Source organism: Magallana gigas, chromosome 7, assembly GCF_963853765.1.
Source record: "Magallana gigas chromosome 7, xbMagGiga1.1, whole genome shotgun sequence".
Taxonomy (NCBI): Eukaryota; Metazoa; Mollusca; class Bivalvia; order Ostreida; family Ostreidae; genus Magallana; species Magallana gigas.
In genome coordinates, this window is record NC_088859.1 from 40,847,335 (window position 1) to 40,869,401 (window position 22,067).

A 22,067-nucleotide genomic window follows, 5' to 3' on the forward strand; every position below is an offset into this window, starting at 1 on the left:
GATACTGATGCGCTCTCTTAATTTGTCTATAAAGTTATCATATACAGTTACATAGCTTATTATGTTGAAGAATTGACGATTTACACAAATATTAAGTGTCATTTGTTGAATTGGTAATTATTCCAGTTCTTGTGTCAAGATTACTGTAGAGCATGCTTAGAATACATGTATTAAGACTGACAACTACTAGCATACTTATTTAGACAAACTTTTTTGATTAATTTTTTCCATGCATTCTCATTCACTAAAGAGAAACCTATTGTACATAATTAAAAGATATTGTTAAAGTTGAAACACAAAAACTCATAATAACAAGATGTGCCTAGTTTCTGTACATCTAACAAGTGGGTGTTGTTGACTTCTCCAGAGAAGGCATTTAATCATCAGCACTCAGCTTTAGCTTCCGGTAGCCACCTTTGCTCGGTCGGCGTGAAGATTTCCGAAAATTAAAAAAAATCTTAAAGTACTCATCATACAGAGACACACAGACATTAACGAGCATGTACATGTAAACACAGAGTGCATTTTAGAAAAAATCCAGTCATTCTAGAAGTGTTGGTCTCCTTTATATAGTCACGTACTTAACTTTCTATACTCATATTACTTTATTTTCTGGATCCATTTTAAAAAATCAACGTGTCCCGTCGACATTTACTACATGTAGTAACATTCAAAATGAGCTTACATTTTTTAAAAGTTTCATGTACTTATGAGGCTCTCTCTTCATATTTCTAATTTTCAATGTAATATAAAGTTTATTCACTGGGATCAGTTGTCTAATTGAGCAACTTTTGGCATATTTGAATTGTATGATAATCTATTCCTCCCCCTAAAACACGCAACAACATCGCAACAAATACATTACTTTTTTTAAAAACTTACGTGCCTTAATGTACATGTATATTCCATTTTTGTTAAAGTAGATCCAGTGTTCTGTGATGTCATAATTTTTTGAAAAACTTTGAGTTCTTTAAAATTTGGGCAAGATAGTTTTATTTATTTGATGTGAATATAATCACATAGATGTAATTAGAAATATTGTTAAGTTCAAGATATTTTCGCAGCTTAATTTTATCCTAAATTTCCAATTTTTTATACATTTTATCGATGCTAAGAGGAAATAACTCTTTTTCTAACTTTTCTTTCAGTTGTATGTCTAAATGCCATAGTTTTCCTTATCCCAACGATTAATCTTAAAATATTTTTGTAGTTTTAATTTTCTGATAAAGTTGACATTAAAATTAAACAAGATAAACAAATTTCTGCCTGCAAAAATTTTACTTTTAACCAAAAAAATACGGTTATTTGATGCTAAAATATGCTTTAGTTTATGTTTATCTGGCATCTCAAAAAGTGTGATGACATGTATATTTTTTCTAATAATTGATTAAATTTAAGTCTTAGATTAAGTTGAAATCAGTTCGGTTTTTCAACTTTCATCAGAGAATTTTATGAGTATGGAGTTACCTTAATATCAAATGTAGTTTGGATAAATCCAAATAAATATACTTTTTATACTTTAAAGGGTTTCCATGTTATTTATTTCCAATCACAGGATTAGCCTTTATGCACTTAAGTTGAAAACACTTACGTTTAAAATGTATCAAACTATTTTGTTTCCTTTAATTAACTTCTGCACTAGAATGTGGATTTATTATAATGCTGATTTCCCAACAACCTGTGTATATTTTTGTTGGTTGCATCGGTTGAGATAACTTGTCGCAACAGGCCACATGTTGACCACACCTGCACAGCAAATCATAAAGATAAATGAGAAATGAAAAAGGCTTATCATTACTTTTTTGTGTAAAATATAATATTCCACGAAATGATTTATTCAGTGTTATCTTGAGAATAGAAGATTTACACACTTTCGACGGTCGTGTTTTGTTATGAGGAGATAACTCCATCAGCATTACAGAAAATATTTTTTAACGCTCAGCTATTTTTTTTTAAAATCATAACGGTTTTAATATGATATCTCATGTCTAAAACTTGATATAAATAGTATTTTTGTTCGTCGATGTATATTACTTTAGTATAATTTCAACATTGATGGTATCTTATTATGACCTATGATATTGCCATTTTTCGTATTAATGTAAATGTCAACAATTTCACAGGAGATAGCGTCTTAAGTTTACAGAGCGTGTGTCTGATCCTATTGTATATACCATCTTGACAACAAGATATGTTCAACCTTCATTCATACAAATTGAAGAAAAACAAATTACAATTCATGCATTGCAAAAAATAATAAATAATAAAATACATGTACATTTGTCAATTTTAAATACAAGATACATTAAAACAGCTGTTGAACTGCGCAGCACATCACCCTTAAGTGATTAAAAAGGTATGGTCTGGTCTTGTATGCATAATTTGCATTCAAAACAACTTGTAGAATCTCATACTTATAGTTTTTACATTGTATATCTTTTGGTAACAGTTTTGGTCAGTTTCGGACAGAAACAAACCAGTTCAAGAAAAGTTTACATATCCTCAAATGTACAAAATGGACGCACATAACTCTTATCAGATGGTCATAAGGTTCTTTCGCAATAAAAAAAATATTTAATTTAAGTGGATATTGATTATCTCTCAAGTAGAGTTTATACGAAATACAGTGTAATAATTTTGATTGTCAAGAGAGAGTTTCTTTTTATAAAGTATGTAAGCCCGTTCAGGTTAACCTACATTAAAATCACTTGTGCTTTGTCTGTTGTTTTCTATCTGTCGGGAAAAACGTGAAACACTATAAATTACTGAGAGTACGTTTTTGTCTCTTACATGTAATTCATAAACTATAAATCAAGCTTTTTGTGTAAAACATATCATGGCTTTTGAAATGGAGAGGATGACATTAAATTTGTTTGATGTAATTTTGTAAAAAGAACAATACATGAATGGATGTTAGTCTATAATCTTTATACATCATCTTTCATCTTGCTTCCAGCCTTGAGAAGAAGAAGTAAATTGTCCCCTATGTCGAAAAAAAACTTAAGACATTCGATTATATTGATGATAATACGGTTTTTGTGCTACTTTCATAATCTATAGAGTCAAGCTTCCTTGTATTACATAAAACGGTCTCGGCTTTTGACATGGAGAGATTTGCATAATGTTTGTTTAAAGCGATTTTCTAATACATCAATACATGAATAAAAGTTTGTGTTAAATCTTTTTACATTTTTTTTTATTTCAGAGAAACCATAATAATAAAATCGTTTCTCTTAGTTAATAAGTTCAGACTAACTGATTACCTACGCTATGCTGATGAAGTTATTATGTGAAATTTTTCCTTATTGTATATTGCTTATTATATTTACGGTCAATGAGTTCAACATAAGAACCACGTGTGTTAACTTCTTTTTTTTGTAAATTATGTATGGTTGTCACTCGGTTTACAGGACTGCAATTGTTCGCGCGCAATATACTATATACTACTAAATATTATAACTATGTTTGCAGACATAACAGATATTCAAACAGACACGACTTCTTTAATGGCTTTTGGAACGACCAAAAAAAATTCTCATTTTTATGGCGTAACTAAATACTTTACTAAATATGTTAAACATATCTAAAAAAGAAATATAGAAGATTTTTTTTTTCAATTTTCAAGTGCCAAAATGTTAATTCACATTTTCATTGTATTTCACCATTTGCTATTATTTTTCTTTAATTGTTGGATCAAACATTTTAAATATTTTTGTTAAAACTGCTGTGAATTACGTTTCGATAATTTTCTTTCAAGATACCCTTTAAACACCATTGTTACTTCCTATTTTTTTTTATTTGTCAAACCAGAAAGTTATCAATTTAACATTCTTATAGAATATGATGTTATGCAAGTACATGTATACATACAAATTACGGGCATTTCAATCATAATTCATTTTTTTAAATGTAAATTTTAGAAAAATGTTCGCTGTAAAAAAAAAAAGTTGGGGGGGGGGGCAGGGGGGTCTCATGATGCTACGTTCCTGAAATATCCTAAATTTCGTATTTTTCTTCTCATGATTGTTTTTGGAACTTGAGAGAGAGAGAGAGAGAGAGAGAGAGAGAGAGAGAGAGAGAGAGAGAGAGAGAGAGAGAGAGAGAGAGATTGCTACATGCGATCCTCGTTCACAGAGTTTCTGCATGCATAAAAAAATTCCTGGCATGTTGACAATATATATACATGTATGTAGAAGTTTCAGGCGGAGTAGACTGGGTCAAATACAATTATACGACAAACCATCAAATAATTCAAATGATAAAACATAATGATAAGGGGCTTCCAATTTAATCAGGGGCTAATTTTAAGGCCTTTAACTTTTGTTTTTTGTTCGTAAAAAAATATTGCTTGAAACATCATTTTTATGAATTTAAGATATATCTGATGGTTTTGTTGACCACCCAGCCTGAATATTGTCTTTACTGTTGTAAACAAAGAATAAGTGTTTTCATGTTTTAAAACATAGCCTATATATGAAGAAAAACACTTAACAATCAAAATTACAAAATAACAAGTAAAAAAAAACCTTTGATGACATAAATAAGACTAGGAAAAAATAATTTTACGTGGCGAAAGGTGCAGTGAAAAGCTGTTTAAAATGTTTGAAACTACCCATCCTTTTATATGAAATTATTTGTATCCGCTATCATCTTTGTTATATAATTCTTGTTTAATTTCTTTTTCAGAAAAGGTCCTATTTTTAGACCTGTGGTATATCCTTCACGATCTGCATTGCGGCGGGACTTGGAAAATAGCAGCATTTAAACTGCAATATGGTAAGTATATAATTTCTTCATGAAAAAATATTAAATAATTATATTGATTTTTTACTTGCTGCATCGGGAATAAAATTTCGCTGTGTCGTGCTCGATCGATCGTTCACAGAGATTCTGCATGCAGGAAAAAATCTGGCATGTGGAAAATATTGAAGATCCTTGTGGAGAAGAATGAGTTGAATAAGACATAGTGTCAAATAAGTGAATTGTTTAATCATGATGATGATTAGGGGCTTCCAATTTGACCAGGGGGTCGATTTTCAAGTCTCTAAACAGTAAGGGGTCTTTCTAGACCAAGCAAACACCTATGGCAACGCGGATTTGAATGGGTTTTTTGTGATTGTGCGTAGGAGGGGAGGGGTGCAGATAGGTTCTGGGCTCCAACTCCTAAGTAAACGTGGCATTGAAAAGATTAATTTTAAGACTCAATCAATCAATCAATCAATCAATCAATCAAGTATCAATTGCTTATTGGTACAAGCAATTTACTTGTCGGAAATATTTAGTGTTAAAATGTTATTTCTTCTTCATGAGAAGAATATTGTAGCTTCTTACCTTGTGTTATTCATGTTTCTATTATGATGGCCTGATTAAATAAACATTACATTATTGTCGTCCTGTGTTAAAAGTTGGCAAATGATTCCAAAGAGTAGAAATCATTGAACAATTTAATTTTTTTTTTACCATAGAGGATTAAGTAACATTGAAAATTATTTTGAATCATCATGAAAGCGCATTTTTGCAGCAAAAAACAGTTCATCTGCATATATTTACATCTACCTAGAATGATCCCCTCAACTTTAGTTAACTCATAGCTCTATAAAAACTAATTTATACGCCCCGTTTATCGACTGGTCGAAACCTGCAACGACTGAAGCTGGCCGGAAATTGACAAGACGGAAATCTACGTACCCCGTTTATTGATTAGTCGAAACCTAAAGCGACCTACGAAAAATCACGGACTGTATAAAATAATCATAATGTCAGACTCCAATTCTCCTATTTTGAAATTCAGTTTATTTAATTAAAAAAAAACAACCCTGCTTGATATTGTTTTTAGTCAGGAAATGTTAACCAAACAATAATAATCGCCAAATCTAGTCTAATACATTATGTCCAAGTGTAAAATGTGCCTATTTACGTTTTGTTTTTTAAAACTTTATTTCTAGACACGTCAATTTTCCAACAATGCAGTAACAGTCAGTTGACATCCTTTCTTTATTGTTTTCTTCCAATTCTTCCGGTTTTACTAAATCTAATACTAAAGGCATTCGTAGACGCTTCATTAATAATAACTTCTGAATATAAAAACTACAAAGCAATTTAAAACTTTTAAATTTATTTATCAAACAAGCACATTCTCTTATTGAAACAAAGGACCATTTTAAAAAGTGACTGCACTTGTCTGTGCACAGTGTAAAAATGTCCAAGCCACGTGAAGTCTCACTGTATTTGCGAAGCATTTTTTGCAACATGATTTGAAAGAATGTTGTAAAACATAATACATATTTACAATTTTTGTTTGGTATTTTAGGTAAAATCAAGAAAGATTCGAGTCTTCACACGCTTCAAGAAAAAGAAAAATGAGGAAGAAAAGGTCGAAATAGAAATGGAAACTCAGGTACTTATTAAACAGCTTCGTGTTAGTTTTGTATCACAAAAGATTTAAATTTATAGATACTTGCATATATAAAAAAAAAATCAATGTCTCATACATATAGGTCAATAAATCGTTTTATTATACTCTCATGTTAAATACTGAAATCTGATTGGTTTAGACGCAGTTGGTAATCCCTTCTATTACCCTCAGCTTTAGCAACACACTTGGCAACGGTTAACACAACGAATTGTTACATGCGCATAAATTATGCGCGAACGGTTCGCCGTAGAATTCACTTAATTTCTGTAGAAAGGCAGTAAATTTTTCTTTAAAATCAAGACATTCAGTATAATAAAATAAATAGTGCCTGTTTGGGAGGGTAACTGTTGAAATTGACACAGTTACCCTCCCAAACAGGCACTATTTATATAGTACCATGCATGTGTATACACATGAATCTTCATTTCAAGACCAGCTTTTTTGTACTCTGTAGCAATCCAGTTGGAAGGCGATCGTACAAGATCTAGTTAAACGACCTGTCCGCTATTGAATAAGCAATCCATAAAACTTTTGAAACTGCTTTAAATGCTTGATCGCCTAATTTAATATAAACTTAAAATCAAAAAGCTATAATGAATGATGTTTACATTCAATTAATTGAAGCTATTTCTGTACTTTTTTAATATTGTCTTTGCGTGAATAATTTCTTGATCGATCAAAACCTACTTGCAAGCTGTAATGAGCGAACAAACTTCACGAACTTGCATGGGCTGTCTATGGACTTCCAAGTTGATGTAATTTGAAACGTAACATAGTAGCCTTCACATAGATTGTTCCATCTGTGAAATGTAACGTGCTCAGCTGATCGACACTAATTTACGTACTCTTCACAGGTCGGGTGCATTACCTTTTATGGATAGCATTATTTAACACGTGACAGTATTTTCGGCAAACAGATTCTCCAATCCAATGAATGAGTTGCAATGCATGACCGTCTACAACGTGTTTACGATTCAAAAAACGCACGTGGTTTTTGTCTGTTTTATTCACAATATTTAATTGCTTGCCGGAATGTTTGTACATCCTGATTTTTACTTTAGAAGAAAAAAAAAGGAAAGATTACGTACCATTACCTGTTGTTTAAGTTGATCAATTGTTGCTTCAAAAAATGATCAGTATCAAACGACTGACAAACATACCCGTACAAGTACAAACAGATTTTGATAAGAAAAAACTGCACAATTGTGTATTGGTGACTTTATCATTGTACACTAGAAATAAATACAGGTAACTGTACACTTTTAACATACGTGAATAGCCACAGTAGTAGAAATGCACAAATATACAAACGCAGAAGCGCAAGCTATGCAGCATATAGTATTTTATCCGTTAAGCATTCTGATGAATGTCCCTGAAGAAAATATCAACGCGCATTCTACTAATGTTGTCCCAAATATGGGGTATCACGTGAAAAAAAACGGTACTCACTGCTTCTAATTCAATAGGACGTACCTCTCTTTTGAACATTGACAATGGGGTATTTAAAAATGTTGATATATAAGTCCTCAAATGCAATATTTTTTAAATGTGAGCATAGAAATTGAAGTTCAGACATAATTGTCCATATTAATTTCATAATTTCTGAAAAATCATTCAAAATAAGTTTCCAAAGGACAATTCAAAATGGTATATATTTTCAATACGCTTTGTATACACTGAAACTTGTAGTAGCCCACAATGCCTTGCAACTCATTCACCTGATTGGTTTGTCGATAAAAGTAAACAAATGCCTAATTTAGTATGAAAATTTATGCCGACGTCACATAATATAGTGGTCTCGACCTGCTTATATAAACAGTGAATTACGCTTTATGTGGGATTATATATCAGCTATATGAAGGTAGTGATTATTCAAATGCATAAAAAGATAACACGGGTAATATATATTTTTACTGCAGCGATGTTACCTTCATATCCGCTGGAACCCCCCAAAAATTCTATCGTTTAGGTCATTCATATTTTTTTTTTAGAATTTCATATTTTTTTGGAATTTCATTTAGATGAAACATTCACATGATAAAACAGGTGCCTTTTCAATATGAAATTACAACGGGGGTATCTTACAAAATTACAAGGGGGTAGTCCAGATACACTGAGAGTTAATGAAAAATCTCTTGTACGCCTGTGTAGTTATATCTGTGTATGCTGGTATGTTAACGAATATAAGTGCTTAAAATAATTTCCCATATCCTAGCAAAGACAGCCGCTGAAAACAGTAGAGGACCTTCATCAAGAAGTAGACGAAGTGACTCAGGTCATGCACCAAAACCTCGTGAAGATCAGGGACCGGGAGGGGAAACTCGATACTCTGGTGGATAAATCGGAGAGGCTAGAAGAGGGGGTATTTTTAACTTGTAGATTGTTAATATGTTTTAACAATACAAGATTGATATGGAACAGACATTTGGAAATGTTTTAAAATGTCATTTCAAGATTGTCATCTATTCATTATTACCTCATCTGAACATAGGCAAAACAAGTCATTTTATATATATCTATATAGTTTTATGGTTTTAAAGATGACTCAAAATGGTCAGAGGGGTAACATTTATAAATACAAAATTTAACATATTTATGGTGCATAGAAAAGTAAAAATCAAAACATTTTTTAATTATTCTTAACACTGGTCAAGTACATCCTTTTTCAATATTTGATTTTATTAAAAAAAAAATTCATTACTATATAGATTTTATAAAAAGCATGCATGCACGTACGCGAAATTAAATACATTAAAACATTATAAACCAAAGTTAATGTCGTATTTATGAGCTACTAATTGGTCGTTTGGATTGCTAACGGAATAACAACTTCTATTTCAGACCAATCAATTCGCTGTAGTGACGTCAAAGGCAAGAAAGAGACTTTGGCTGCGTGCGCATCGGAGACGTTTGATTATGATTGGAGTTTTGATATTTTTACTTTTAATACTATTGGTAACTGTTATCATAATCATCTTATGGAAAAGTGGTATAATATTTGTTGACTAGTCCAATGCATACTTCGGTGGGGTATTTGTGTGTCAATACATCTTGTCTCAGAGATGAGAAAAACGAATCGGACACTTGGCTAGCGAAGATGGTATAGTGGGTGATACTAGTAAACTTTTTTGACTGTGGAATAGTTTTGACTTGTGTTAATATAAAGTCTGGAAACTTCATTTTACAACAGTTAATATTTAAGGCAACGCGAAGTGTCAAGATGTATTGACACACAATTTTCAGAGAAAAAGATTTAAAAGAATAAGTCTAGGTTTTGTGTTCATTTACAATTATACAAGAATTGTGTGTGCTGTTTTTATCAGATGTGTTCATTTAAAAATACTTCTTTTTTATTATTTATTTCTAAATATAATTGGGAACTAAAAACTAAAGAATGTAAAATTAATTGTTTTATTTTTCATGTGCCAAACGTACCATTTGAGTTGTTTGTTGCATTTCTTATGCATACATGTATATTAAAATCATTTAAATAAATTTCATATTGAGTATTCTACCACTGTTTTAGAGATTTGTGTACTGTAAACCAACTTTATTTCGCGTAAGAGAAATTTTCGCGAGAGCCTCATTGTTGCTAATATTTTAAAATTTCGCTTCGGACCAGTATTTGACAATTGCAGTATAGCTGTAATGAAAAACAGGCCGCGAAAATTAGTTGCCGCGAACCAGTTCATTTCGGGTTAATTAAATAAGTCGTCGGTTGTAATAGTTGGTTTACAGTATTACTACATGTAGTCCATTTTCGTTTTTACAGCTGTTTAGTTTCTTCCATATATATGCAAAATGAATTGTTATTTAAACTCGAAAAAGAACCATTTTATAAAGATTACATCATTTAGATCATCTATACGAGTGTTTACTCTTTTATTTCCATTTTTAAAAATCCCACTAAAATCAAAAAGTCTATGGTTGATGAACACATTTAACTAAGTTGAGGGCCAGGCCATACCCTATTCCAAAACTCTTGACAATTCAGTAAAAAATAAAGCTGGAATAATGAATACACATGCATCACTCAATAATTATATGACTCACTGGGAATATACTGTGTTCAATTCTCCCTTTCAAAAATAGTCTTTTTTCAACTGTATCAATTAATACAATGCAAAATAAATGTTTGAATCATTTTAATTCAAGGTAATGAACAAAAATAAATCCTACATAATCCTTATGTGCATAGAAACCAAGCTGTTACATCACCAGCATCATATACATGTTGTCACAAATATACTAGCAATTATATAAACCATAATAATAAAAAAAGTAATAAGGTTTCTAAAGGACCAAACAAATTTAACATGAAACTAAAGACTGTCCAGTCAATTACTAGCAGCTGATTCACTGCAATAACCTGGAGTAGTTTAACATTAAACTTAAGTTTGATTTATTTGATATAATTCCTTAATAAAAAAAAAACAACATTGGGTAAAATAGTAAGCAAAAAAATCATTATTCAAACTTGTTATCTTGAACAAAATATATAGGAGATAATTTAAACCTTTGAATTTTTTCTGATTTTTTTTTTCAGATATGAAAATGTCTTGAAATAATAGTAACTACCGGTAGTACTTAAAGTAATAATTTACTAAAATTGAAATGAAATCTACACACTAGGCAATGTTACCTATTTCATAGGTTTGTGCAGAACAAAAAATCAAATGGAATGATCAACAATTATGTAATATGTTCGTATAACATACTAATATATATACACCAATAGAAAAACATAATGAATAGTTTTACTCATTATCTTTCACTCTACATAATAAACGTTCACTCTGAATATTACTAAATTACTACATGTAATGTTTGTGACCCAGCAAAAAAACAAATCATACATATATCACTGCAACATTGATAATTGAAAGTAAATTAATCTGGTCAAATATAAAAATAATTTAAAATTTTAATTTAAAAAGCCCCAAAACTGCTATGCATATCAAAAATGGCTGAAATTTAACCCGTCTAATGAACTAATTATTTTCAATGAAGTTACCAAACATTTCCTACACACTAGAATATAGTGATTGAATTGATATTAAATAAAAAAAACAGTTATTCTTTGATAACATTTAGCATTATGCCAATACATGTTATGATTAGAGAACAAAATAAATAATATCAGGGCTGGGCTTTTTCTCCTCCTCAGAAATCAGAACTTCTAAAAAATTTGAAACATTACATTTACTGCAGGATACTGCTTAGAAGTGGTAAAAGTTATCAATATCGTATAGAAACTGTAATATACATCAAAGTAATCATGTAATATAACATTGTACCCATAAAACTCTGAGCATGATTTTGTTAATAAAGGGCAATTGTATCTTGCCTTTCTAATGATTACTGGTATAAAATAGCAAAAACCTTACCAAAGTGCCTTCTTACTGTAATACTGATACGCAAAGTTTTGTGGAATTTCATTTTTTAGTTTATATTTTACATTAACACACCATTAATAAGATCAATATAACATACATTTATAATACAGTACTACAATAATGAAATTGTAGAAATCCTTGCTCATCTGGAATATGTATTGTATGTTGACAAGTAATTCAGAAACATTCAAACTACACATTCCATTTCCCACTGATACAGAAACACAACAGACTTCAAGTTTTTAACTCGATAGTTAGTTACACAAATGTTTTATCACAGTCATCAAAAGAAACCACCGGTACAATGGTTTCTCAAAAACAGGATTTAATGGTTCCATATCCTTATCTATGGACTAGTGCAATTTCCTACCATCCAAGTACTAAAGAATGTTTCCAATTAATCCTTAATGACTAACACCTAGTACAAGAAATTTGACGGTCAAGTGTCCAACGGTGCATACATAAGGAGATAAAAATAAGTCAAATCCATTAACATTTGACACCTACTATATATATATAGTTTGTCCCAAGTTATGGCTTCCATCACGTTTTTATGATTTTAATAAAAATACACATATCTGTGGAAGAAATACAGTTGAAATTGATAAAAGGGAAAATATCCAAAATAGCTTCATTGACAAATTATCATTTTTCACTCATAGAAGTTCACTAGAATAAAAACAAATTTTTTATGGAGATTTATAATGGGAAATTTTTACATCTTTTCACCATTAGGTATTACTAGTAACTCGGAATACCTCGCACAATTTTTCAACGTTATTATCTGGGCTATTTCATGGCTGATGCAATGCAAAATCCACTACTTTCTACATGTATTTTGGTTTGTGTATTCAAGTTTCAAGCGGTAGAGGGGGCGCTTTTAAAAACAGGTAATCTGGACATTTTTCATATTAGTGGATGAACGTAGTTTGAGCACAAGGGTATTTATGATTAATGAAATATCAAGCAAAAAGTGGTGGAAGCAAAAACTTGGAACAGGGTACAGTTTGTATGAACATTTACAGTTGAACAAAAATACAAACAAGGAAATGATTATCTCTACACCACAAATATTCATTTCAAGGAAAACTTTGCAGGTAGCTGAATTTTAATCTCATCTTGCTGTTTAAAAGGACACAATCCTTAATATAAACTCTGTCACATACATCACCGTCTCTTTTCCCACTCTTATAAGGTTTGGTTCCATATTTACAAGTTTATGAAAAATAGTTACCACAGTACAATAAAGAAGAGCATAACAATTGTAAAAGGGATATTGATGTGATGTCTTATTTGTCTATACAATTATCTTACACAGTTACATAGTTTATTTTGAAGAATTGAAAATTAACACAAAAGTAAAGTTCCATTTGATGAGCTGGTAATTTTCTCTGTTCTTGTATTAAGATTGCTGTAAAGCATGCTAAGAAATCAAAGCAAGACATTTACACTGACAACTACCACCATACTTATTCAGACCGACTTTTTTTCATCTGTTTTGTCCATGTATTCTCATACACTGAAGAGAAATTTTTTGCACATAATTTCAAAATTTTGCTTAAAGTTGAAACACAAAAACTCATGACAGCAAGATGGGCTTAGTCTCAATACACATAACTAGTGGATGTTGTCGACTTCTCCAGAGAAGGCATTATATCATCAGCACTCGGCTTTAGCTTCCGGTAGCCACCTTTGCTCGGTCTGCGTGAAGATTTCCGACCAGTTCGACCTTCAACAATGAATGCCACAATCTGTCGGAGAGACCAACAAAATAACCATTCAATGCACTTCACTAGAAATAAAATTTTGGTCCAAAGAAAACATACCTTTTTTTTTCAAGTGAATAATCATTAAACATGATTTCCTTACACAATAATAGTGAATAGGTCATATGTTTAACTTCAATCTAATTATATTCAATTGAATCTTTAATTTTATTAAAATTTTTGTCAAATGAAAAGTTTATAATTCATAACCCCCCCTCCCCCCCCCCCCCCCTTTGGTTTAACACACAAATGGGTCCTAGTTAACTAAAACTTTAAATGAGTCTAAATTTTCGAAGACACTCATGAATTAATTAAAAAATATTATGAAACTAGAGTTTAATTAAAAACTAAAACCAAAAAAAAATCTTATTTCTGTCAGAATATGACTTGAGTTTAAAACATGCCATTTAATTTTGAAACAATATATTGTGTTTTTGTGAGCATTTTTTTTTTTTTTTGCCTTTTGTTACAAAATTGAACTTATATTTATTTAGTCCATTATTTTTGTTCTTTTATAAATGGGACTGACCATTCATAATCTGATTTTAATGCACCTTGCACATCAGAGGGCACTGAACAAGGTAATTAATTCCCAATCAAAAAAGCAGAAGTCTTCATTAATGTTTTTACTGACATGCACTCATCTATTTTTAGATAGAAAGAAAGGGATATTCATAGAATTTTTATCTAAGGTCAGTTACGGATGAAAAAATTCTCAACCACTCTACCATTTAGACCCAAACCAAAGATGTATGATTCTCACTTTTTCAGTTAATTGATATACAGTATATCTGGTTTTGTTTCGCATGTCACAAAATTTGCGAAGAGGGAATATCTGTAACATATTTATTTTGCGTGTCATCTTTTTGTGATAATCATTGTAAAAGTTTCTTAAACAAAATGATTTGGGATATAATTTTTGTGTATTCAATTATTTGCAATTTAAAAGAGGACACAAATTTAGCGAAAACTGGATCTTTGCAAAAATTACCAGATATATGATTTTATACTAGATGTAAAATACACAAACAACTTCACATTACCGGTAATTACTTGGAACAGCTGCGGGTCAACAATAATGTTACATAGACTTAAGTGTACTCTGACATAAAACTATTCAACACACAAACAAGGGCAATTGGCTATCTTACCTTTTGCTTGTTGTGGAAAATTACATATCCTGCTACACACAAGACTACTGCAGTCAGAAAATAGGCCATAAAGTGGCCTTCTGGCTCAGACTCTGGATTCAGAGAGGACATGCCTGTAAAATAGACATAGTTCTCATAATTCCCCATAATGATGGATGGAATGCGAAAAGACAAGTATATATTTATATAAGTAACCAGCTCCAAGATTCTAGCCCACTTTATACTGCTCTAAAACCTTTACCATGCTGGCATCCTAAAAATTAAGAACATGATCCTTACAAGTATACAAAGCACCCTCCATGTTACATTTCATATTTTAGATAGCTAAATTTCCATTAAGAATGTGCTAAAAAAAATTGTACCAATGTATTGACATTTGTATTTGCACTCAAATATGCTTGGAAAAAAACAGTAACCAAAAGATGAGACGTGGTCCAAAAACATAAACAGATACCAAAGTTAAAGCATTAGCTCTAACAAGAGAAAAGCTGTCAATGTGACAGCAAACTGGGTTTTTTTCTGTGTGAACAGCACACATAATCCATTTGTCAACCCTAAACTGATCAACACTACCTATCCAGAGAAATGGGGTACTCTTTAAGCAATATTTTTGGTGAAAAAAAAATAAGTTCAACAGCTGGTATTTTTTCCATAAATATCAGAAAACAAAATCCTAGCAATAAGCACACTTCCGATATATGTACAATTGATCTGCATAAGAACAACTTTGTATCTTAAAAATGTAGTGAGAGTAATCCTGACAATAAGGGTACATGTACCCTATGTGCAATATTTTGCCAAAAAATGACTAAGTTCAACAGCTGGTACATGTATATTTTTTTTTCATAAATTATCATAAAACAAAATCCAAGCAATATGCACTTCTCTAATATATGTATAATTGATCTACAAAATAACAATTTCTTATCTTGAAAACTGTAGGAGGACTTATCCGTATTATAAGGGTACCATTTTGGCAGCCGCCCACCCACCATTTTCACCATTTCAATATAAACCACATTTTTCCTTTGAAAAACCCAGTTAAAAATTAACATCAAACTTTCAACAAACTGACATTTGAGGTATAGACCAATAAATAATTTCATATTGGGAAAGACATTTACACTTACCTGTATTAATACCTGCATTTTCTGAAGGTCTTCTGGTCTTCTGATCTTTTAAGTCATTTATATTTTCATTGTTACCATCATTATTTTCAGAAGAATCTTGTGAAGTAGGGAGAGATGTACGTGCATTGTCTTCTTGTTTGACTGTTGTTTTAGTTGGGGTTGGAGATTTGGTAGTACTAGCCTTGGTAGGGTTGGGTTTGGCGTTTGATGGTTTGGAAGTACTGTTACTAGTCTTCGTAGGGTTAGGGGTGACAAGTGATGGTGTGGTAGTCTTAGCCTTTGGAGTTTGAGATTTGACATTTGATGGTGTGGTAGTACTAGCTTTTGTTGGGTTAGGGTTGTCAAGTGATGGTGTGGTAGTCTTAGCCTTTGTAGTGTTAGAGTTGTCAGGTGATGGCGTGGCAGAAGGAGCCTTTGTAGTGTTAGAGTTGTCAGGTGATGGCGCGGCAGTAGGAGCCTTTGTAGTATTAGAGTTGTCAGGTGATGGCGCGGCAGTAGGAGCCTTTATAGTGTTAGAGTTGTCAGGTGATGGCGTGGCAGTAGTAGACTTTGTTGGGATAGGGGTGACAAGTGAAGGCGTGGCAGTAGTAGACTTTGTTGGGATAGGTTTGCCAGGTGATGGCGTGGCAGTAGTAGACTTTGTTGGGATAGGGGTGACAAGTGATGGTGTACTAGTTTTTGAAGGTTTAGGGGTGAGAGTTAATGTTTTGTTATCATTGTCTTTTATGTGTGTTGTTGGGACAGACACTATTGAGGAAGACTTGTTTTCCTCTTTCTCAGTAACAGAAGCTACAGTTGAAATAATTACAGTTGTAGTCTCCTCTAATTCATCTGTTAAGTCCTTATTGGTCTCTGTTGGCTTTTGTTCTGTGCCTGGGCATTTAATATAAAGTATTGATTATTACAAATCATTATTGCAAACTTTTTAAAATCATTTTAAAAAATTGGTGGTGGCAATTCTATATTCTCACCATATAACATGGGTGTAAAAATCTAAAGTATGAAAGAGAGATGACAAGGAATATGTATAAATAAAAGCAGTAAAATGCTTTCTACCATAGTTCTTACAGGAGGTTAAGGTAGCAGTCATTCCAGAAGAAATATTCGTACTTATTTGTAACTTAAGGATGAAAAACATCATTAGGTTATGTAATTTTCATCAATGCTAGCTACCTTCATACCACATAAGAACCACCAAAGAAAAGAAAGCACTTTATTTTTTTTTAATTGAGTGTCCCTAGAAAATGCATATCAATGTGGAAAATTCACTGGGATATAAAACTTAGTTGGTACATGATTAAATTTTATTTAAGAGTTCAAATAGGAAAAGATATTCTGAAATGTAAATACTAGCATTATACATTCAGACATTTGTAAAGGTCCTTCCAAAAACAATAAAAAAAAATTGCAAATGCATGGGAAAAATAAAGACCTCAATAAAGTATACATAAAGTCATAACAACTTCAAAGAAAACTCAGATATTCAGAATGACTAAGAGTAAATATCTTTTTCCTTAATGTAAAATAAATGTTTGAGAGTAGATATGTTAAAACACTATTGATACAGATAAAGTGACATATTACCATTACCCTATCCCTGTTCACTTACATGCAAGAAGTATGTTAATATTTATCTTTTAAACAAGTTTTATAGTGAGGCTTAATGACAACATGAATGTGTAAGAAAATCAATGACAAGAGGCCCATGGGCCACATCACTCACCTGAGGAACAATAGTTATGATAAAATCTGCTTAATGGAGTCATAATACAAACTATCTGGACAACGTAGTATGGACATTATATGTACATAGTATGTAGTATGTAATACATGTAGATCATGTATAAATAAAACCCCATATTTTCGCCCTGGATATTCTTATGTTTCTATTCAAGTCCCTTTCCTAACGTGATGATTTTATAGTCATATCACCTCATATATATATATATATATATATATATATATATATATATATATATATATATATGGAATATTAACCTACATCAAATTCTGAATCTATTGTGAAGGCCAACATTTGTCCAGGGGCTAAAGTTTAAACAATTTTAAAGAAACAGCAATATGTTAAAATACTTGCGTATAAGTAAAACCATATATGATAACATTTCAGCTTTTGTGAATAATTTTTGCCCCCCCCCCCCCCCCCCCCCCCGTTGTGACCCTTCCTACCCTCAGGGGTCATGATTTTCTCAACTTTGAATCTACCCTACCTAGGAATAAATTCACACAAGTTTTAGCTTTTCTGGCTAATTGGTTTTTAAGAAAAAGATTTATTTTTAAAGATTTATTCCATTCATTCCTATGTAAAAGTTTCACCCCTCATTGTGGCCCCATCCTAACCCTAGAGGTCATGATTTTCATATCTTTAAATCTACACTACCTGTGATGCTTTGAACAAATTTCAGCTTTCCTTGCTGAGTGGTTTCTGAGAAGAAGATTTTTAAAGATTTTCTCTATATATTCCTACTGTAAAAGATCGCCCCCCCCCCCCCCCCATTGTGGTCCAACCCTACCCACGGGGGTCATGATTTTCACAACTTTGAATCTACACTATCTGAGGATGCTTTTACATAAGTTTTCATCATTTCTGAAGACAAAGTTTTTAAACATCAACTCTATATATTCCTATGTAAAAGTTTGACTCCCATTGTGGCCCCACCCTACCCCTGGGAGTCATGATTTTCACAATTTTCCCACAGGTGTCAGCTTTCCTGGCCTAATGGTTCTTGAGAAGAAGATTTTTGAAAATTCCCCCAAAAATTTTCAATAATTCCTAATTATCACCCCTTAAAAAAGAGCGTGGTCCTTAATTTTCACAACTTTAAATTCCCTTTACCTAAGGGTACTTTGTGCTAAATTGTACTGAAATTGGCCCAGTAGTTCTGGAGAAGATGACAAAAATGCAAAAAGTTTATGGACAGACAGACAGACGGACACAAACAAAATGTGATCAGAAAAGCTCACTTGAGCTTTCAGCTCAAGTAAGCTCAAAAATTAATGTTGAATCAGTGGTACATGTACTAACAACAACAAAAACTTCTTCAGCTCTATGGCGCAACCATATTGGGTGCTATTTGGCTTAAAAAGTTAATTCGATCATTAAATGACTGCTGTTTATTCTACATTTATTGCATGATTGTGAGGAAATTAAAAAGATTTATTTCACTAGGAAATATGATATTTCAGGGAAAATAATCTTCATATCTCTTGAACGTTCATGCAAAAAATTGTTGATTATACTAAACGACAGGTGATAAATTAAGAAACAACGGGTTATACACATGTAATTGTTTTTCATATCAGTTTTCTGATATAAAAAGGATTTAAAACCCTATTTCATCACATATGCTCATCCTGGGAAATTTTTATAAGCATAGAATGAAAATTTGCAGTGGTGGGATATGATAAAAAATATGACAATGACAGGGATATATGAAGTTTTATTGCCCTAACACGAGATTGTCTAGAATCAATCAGATGTTGCCTTATATACATGATATAAAATTAACATTGAGCTATAATAACAATGTTTATTGCCCCTTCGCTCGAATAACTTTCCAAGGTTTCAATCAAAAGCTTTTTAAGTGAAAACAATTGACTAAGCAAACGAGAAATGTTAGAACAGCTAGTGTTTTCAGGTTGCTGGACAGTCAACAAATTAACCATCAGCTCTGTCTGAAATTTAACATATGATTTGCTTAGCTATAAACAGAGACATAGATAACAGAGATTGGCAACTGATCAAAATCTCGCGAAATCTTGGGGTCCCTATTGTAAAGTATTCCCAGTTTAAATTAGTATATCTTTCTAATAAACAATTATATCGAAATATAAACAGCTAAAACCTATTACCAAAACATTCAAAATATCATATTTTCATGAGTTTATGTCTCATAAACAATATTAAAAAAAGGAGTTTTAGGAGGCAGTTGGCTACCCGTAGTCCGAGATTTCGCCGAAGTTTTATAGGTGGCCAACATATTTTCTATTAATATATTAATCTTATTTTTCAATTTTTTGTTTCAAAAATGTCTAAAACCTATACTTTTGGTTTAAGATCATTATCTCAGTTTACTAATATGTAGTTTAAGTTCTCAAAGTAAGATTGATCCCATATTATTTTTCAACAACAAAACATGGTAATGGCAGAGTTGCCAATCTCGGTTATTTATGTCTCTGTTTATAAACCATCATTAGGCAAAGAAAAAAACTCATGCATTTTAAAAAAAAAATTAATTTGGGTATTTTGCTATGTTTGTAAAAAGAGCTCTTATTTCATCTAAAGTCTTTAGATGAAATAAGAACTCTTTTTAGACTAAAGAACATCAATACTGTCTATAAATTGTCACAACCATTGAGCCCTTTTATTCAGGATATAGGACTTGTTTAACACATATCTTATCAAATATTTTTTTGAAGAAAAAACCCATTAACATTGAAAAAACAATCTGATTGATTCTGAATAAAGTAGTGATGTTCGATTTTAAAGGTAAACTTCTATATTCTAAGATTCACCTTTCTACGGCTGGAATATTTTCTAAGGCAAAAATTGTTTTACGAATGAATTAATATGATGTCATAAATAAAGACTGTCTGATCCCCCAATATTTAACAAAAATTTGGATCCATTATTAGGCAGGTGGATCCAAATGCATACGTTTTGAATGAATATCATTCACTGTCTTTGTTTAACAAAAAATTCTGCACTCTAACCAACGGTTCATGTTTACATATTAACAAACATGAAAAGGAAAAGCATTTTTCGCATTGTCAGCGGTGATCGAGAGATCGGTTTGTCAGGTGTGAGACAGCGGTGTGAGATTTTTCTGTCTTACACTGTGTATTACTACTTCGTTTTAAAACGTAAACAAATGTTGTCTGCTGTAGGGAAATGCAAAATGGGTGATTGAGATTATCCATTAAGTAATTGTTTTGCTTATTTAATTACAATTTATCATATTTTTAATCAAAAAACTGTTGTAAGCTGTCATTTTGACTTGCACTATTTGAAGCACACGGAGGGATAAACGGAAAGTAATCTTTTGAAAGTTATAACAGAAAGTTGTCAAACATCATTTTTTAAGGTAATATAATGCAAGAAAAATAATCATTCATTATATACTCGTGTGGGATAGTGAAATTCCACCTCGGGGCCAAGATTCACAGTCTAAGACTCAACAGCCTCGTCCTAGACTAGGAATCTTGTCCCCGAGGTGGAATTTCACTATCCCAAGCTCGTAATAATGAATAATTCTATTATTCTTGCAGTAGCTAAAACACCTGAATGACTCATATCTCATACAAGGATATATCACATGACATTTTTACAAAAAAATAAAAGGTCAATTGTGATACAATGCATATCTTAATAATTCTATCTATAGCATGTGATATGTTTTGCTTTAGACCCTTTAAGTAACTATAGTTAGTATACACGTCGCAAGATTTTCTATTCAAACATTGGCGAATCAGCTAGATTTTGTACACATTTCATAATTTTGAGTATTAGACAGCTATGATTTTAAATAATCTAAAACAATTGGTTAAAGATTGTTAAGCAAATTACAGTACCTGATATAACAAGGGAAAATATTAAAACGTGGGCAAACCATCGCAGTATTTTCGCCATCGTGATCAACACAGAATCTGATTCCGGAAGTTTTGACAACCTGGACTAGTTTGGCTCAAATAGAAACATAGCTTACGGACGGTAAACAAAAACGTCGAGATGATTCAGAGTTGTATCGTATCCTCAAGAGAACTCGTACATAAAAAAGTCGTACAATTTGGAATGAGAAACCTCCATTTCTAGCTCACCTGAGCTAAAAGCTCAAGTGAGCTTTTCTGATCACTTTTTTGTCCGGCGTCTGTCTGTACGTTCGTCTGTATACTTATACATTTTCGACTTCTCCAGAGCAACTGGAGCATTTTCAGCCAAACTTCACATCCTTAGTCTAAACATGGGTAAAGGGGATTGAAGTTGGACGGTGGGTCGCGGGTTTACCTCATAAAAAAACCTCACGAGAAAAACATGCCCTAAAAAATTGTCAAATCGTTCCGTAAGAATTACAGTATATATATATATATATATATATATATATATATATATAATTAAATTTGCTTCGGTTATTTTTATGCAATACTGCTTGAACTAGGAACTGCTGATGATGCTGTTTTGACGTTTCTAATGA

The 22,067-nt window shown here is 31.8% G+C and overlaps 1 protein-coding gene and 1 long non-coding RNA gene across 2 annotated transcripts; one reads left to right on the top strand and one right to left on the bottom strand.

The window, feature by feature from the left end:
- The first annotated feature begins 4,638 nt into the window (after positions 1 to 4,638).
- Positions 4,639 to 10,240, top strand: LOC105329809 (uncharacterized). Its single transcript, XR_010708008.1, has 4 exons — positions 4,639 to 4,776; positions 6,311 to 6,397; positions 8,631 to 8,777; positions 9,257 to 10,240. It is a non-coding gene; the product is annotated as an uncharacterized lncRNA (long non-coding RNA).
- Positions 10,241 to 10,543: 303 nt separating this feature from the next.
- LOC105329808 (salivary glue protein Sgs-3) lies at positions 10,544 to 21,602 on the bottom strand. Its single transcript, XM_011431249.4, has 4 exons — positions 21,448 to 21,602; positions 15,859 to 16,731; positions 14,729 to 14,841; positions 10,544 to 13,562 (listed from the first exon to the last, which is right to left on the bottom strand). The coding sequence occupies exons 1-4, from the start codon at positions 21,503 to 21,505 to the stop codon at positions 13,416 to 13,418; spliced, it is 1,191 nt and encodes a 396-aa protein (XP_011429551.3). The 5' UTR covers positions 21,506 to 21,602; the 3' UTR covers positions 10,544 to 13,415.
- Positions 21,603 to 22,067: the final 465 nt, after the last annotated feature.

Excerpts from the sequence above, each read along its gene's own strand:
- LOC105329808 (XM_011431249.4), bottom strand. The coding sequence starts at position 21,505 with ATGGCGAAAATACTGCGATGGTTTGCCCACGTTTTAATATTTTCCCTT. Across the intron at positions 16,732-21,447 it reads ATTTTCCCTTGTTATATCAG|GCACAGAACAAAAGCCAACA; the intron begins GTACTGTAATTT and ends TTAAATGCCCAG. Across the intron at positions 14,842-15,858 it reads AAATGCAGGTATTAATACAG|GCATGTCCTCTCTGAATCCA; the intron begins GTAAGTGTAAAT and ends TCTATTTTACAG.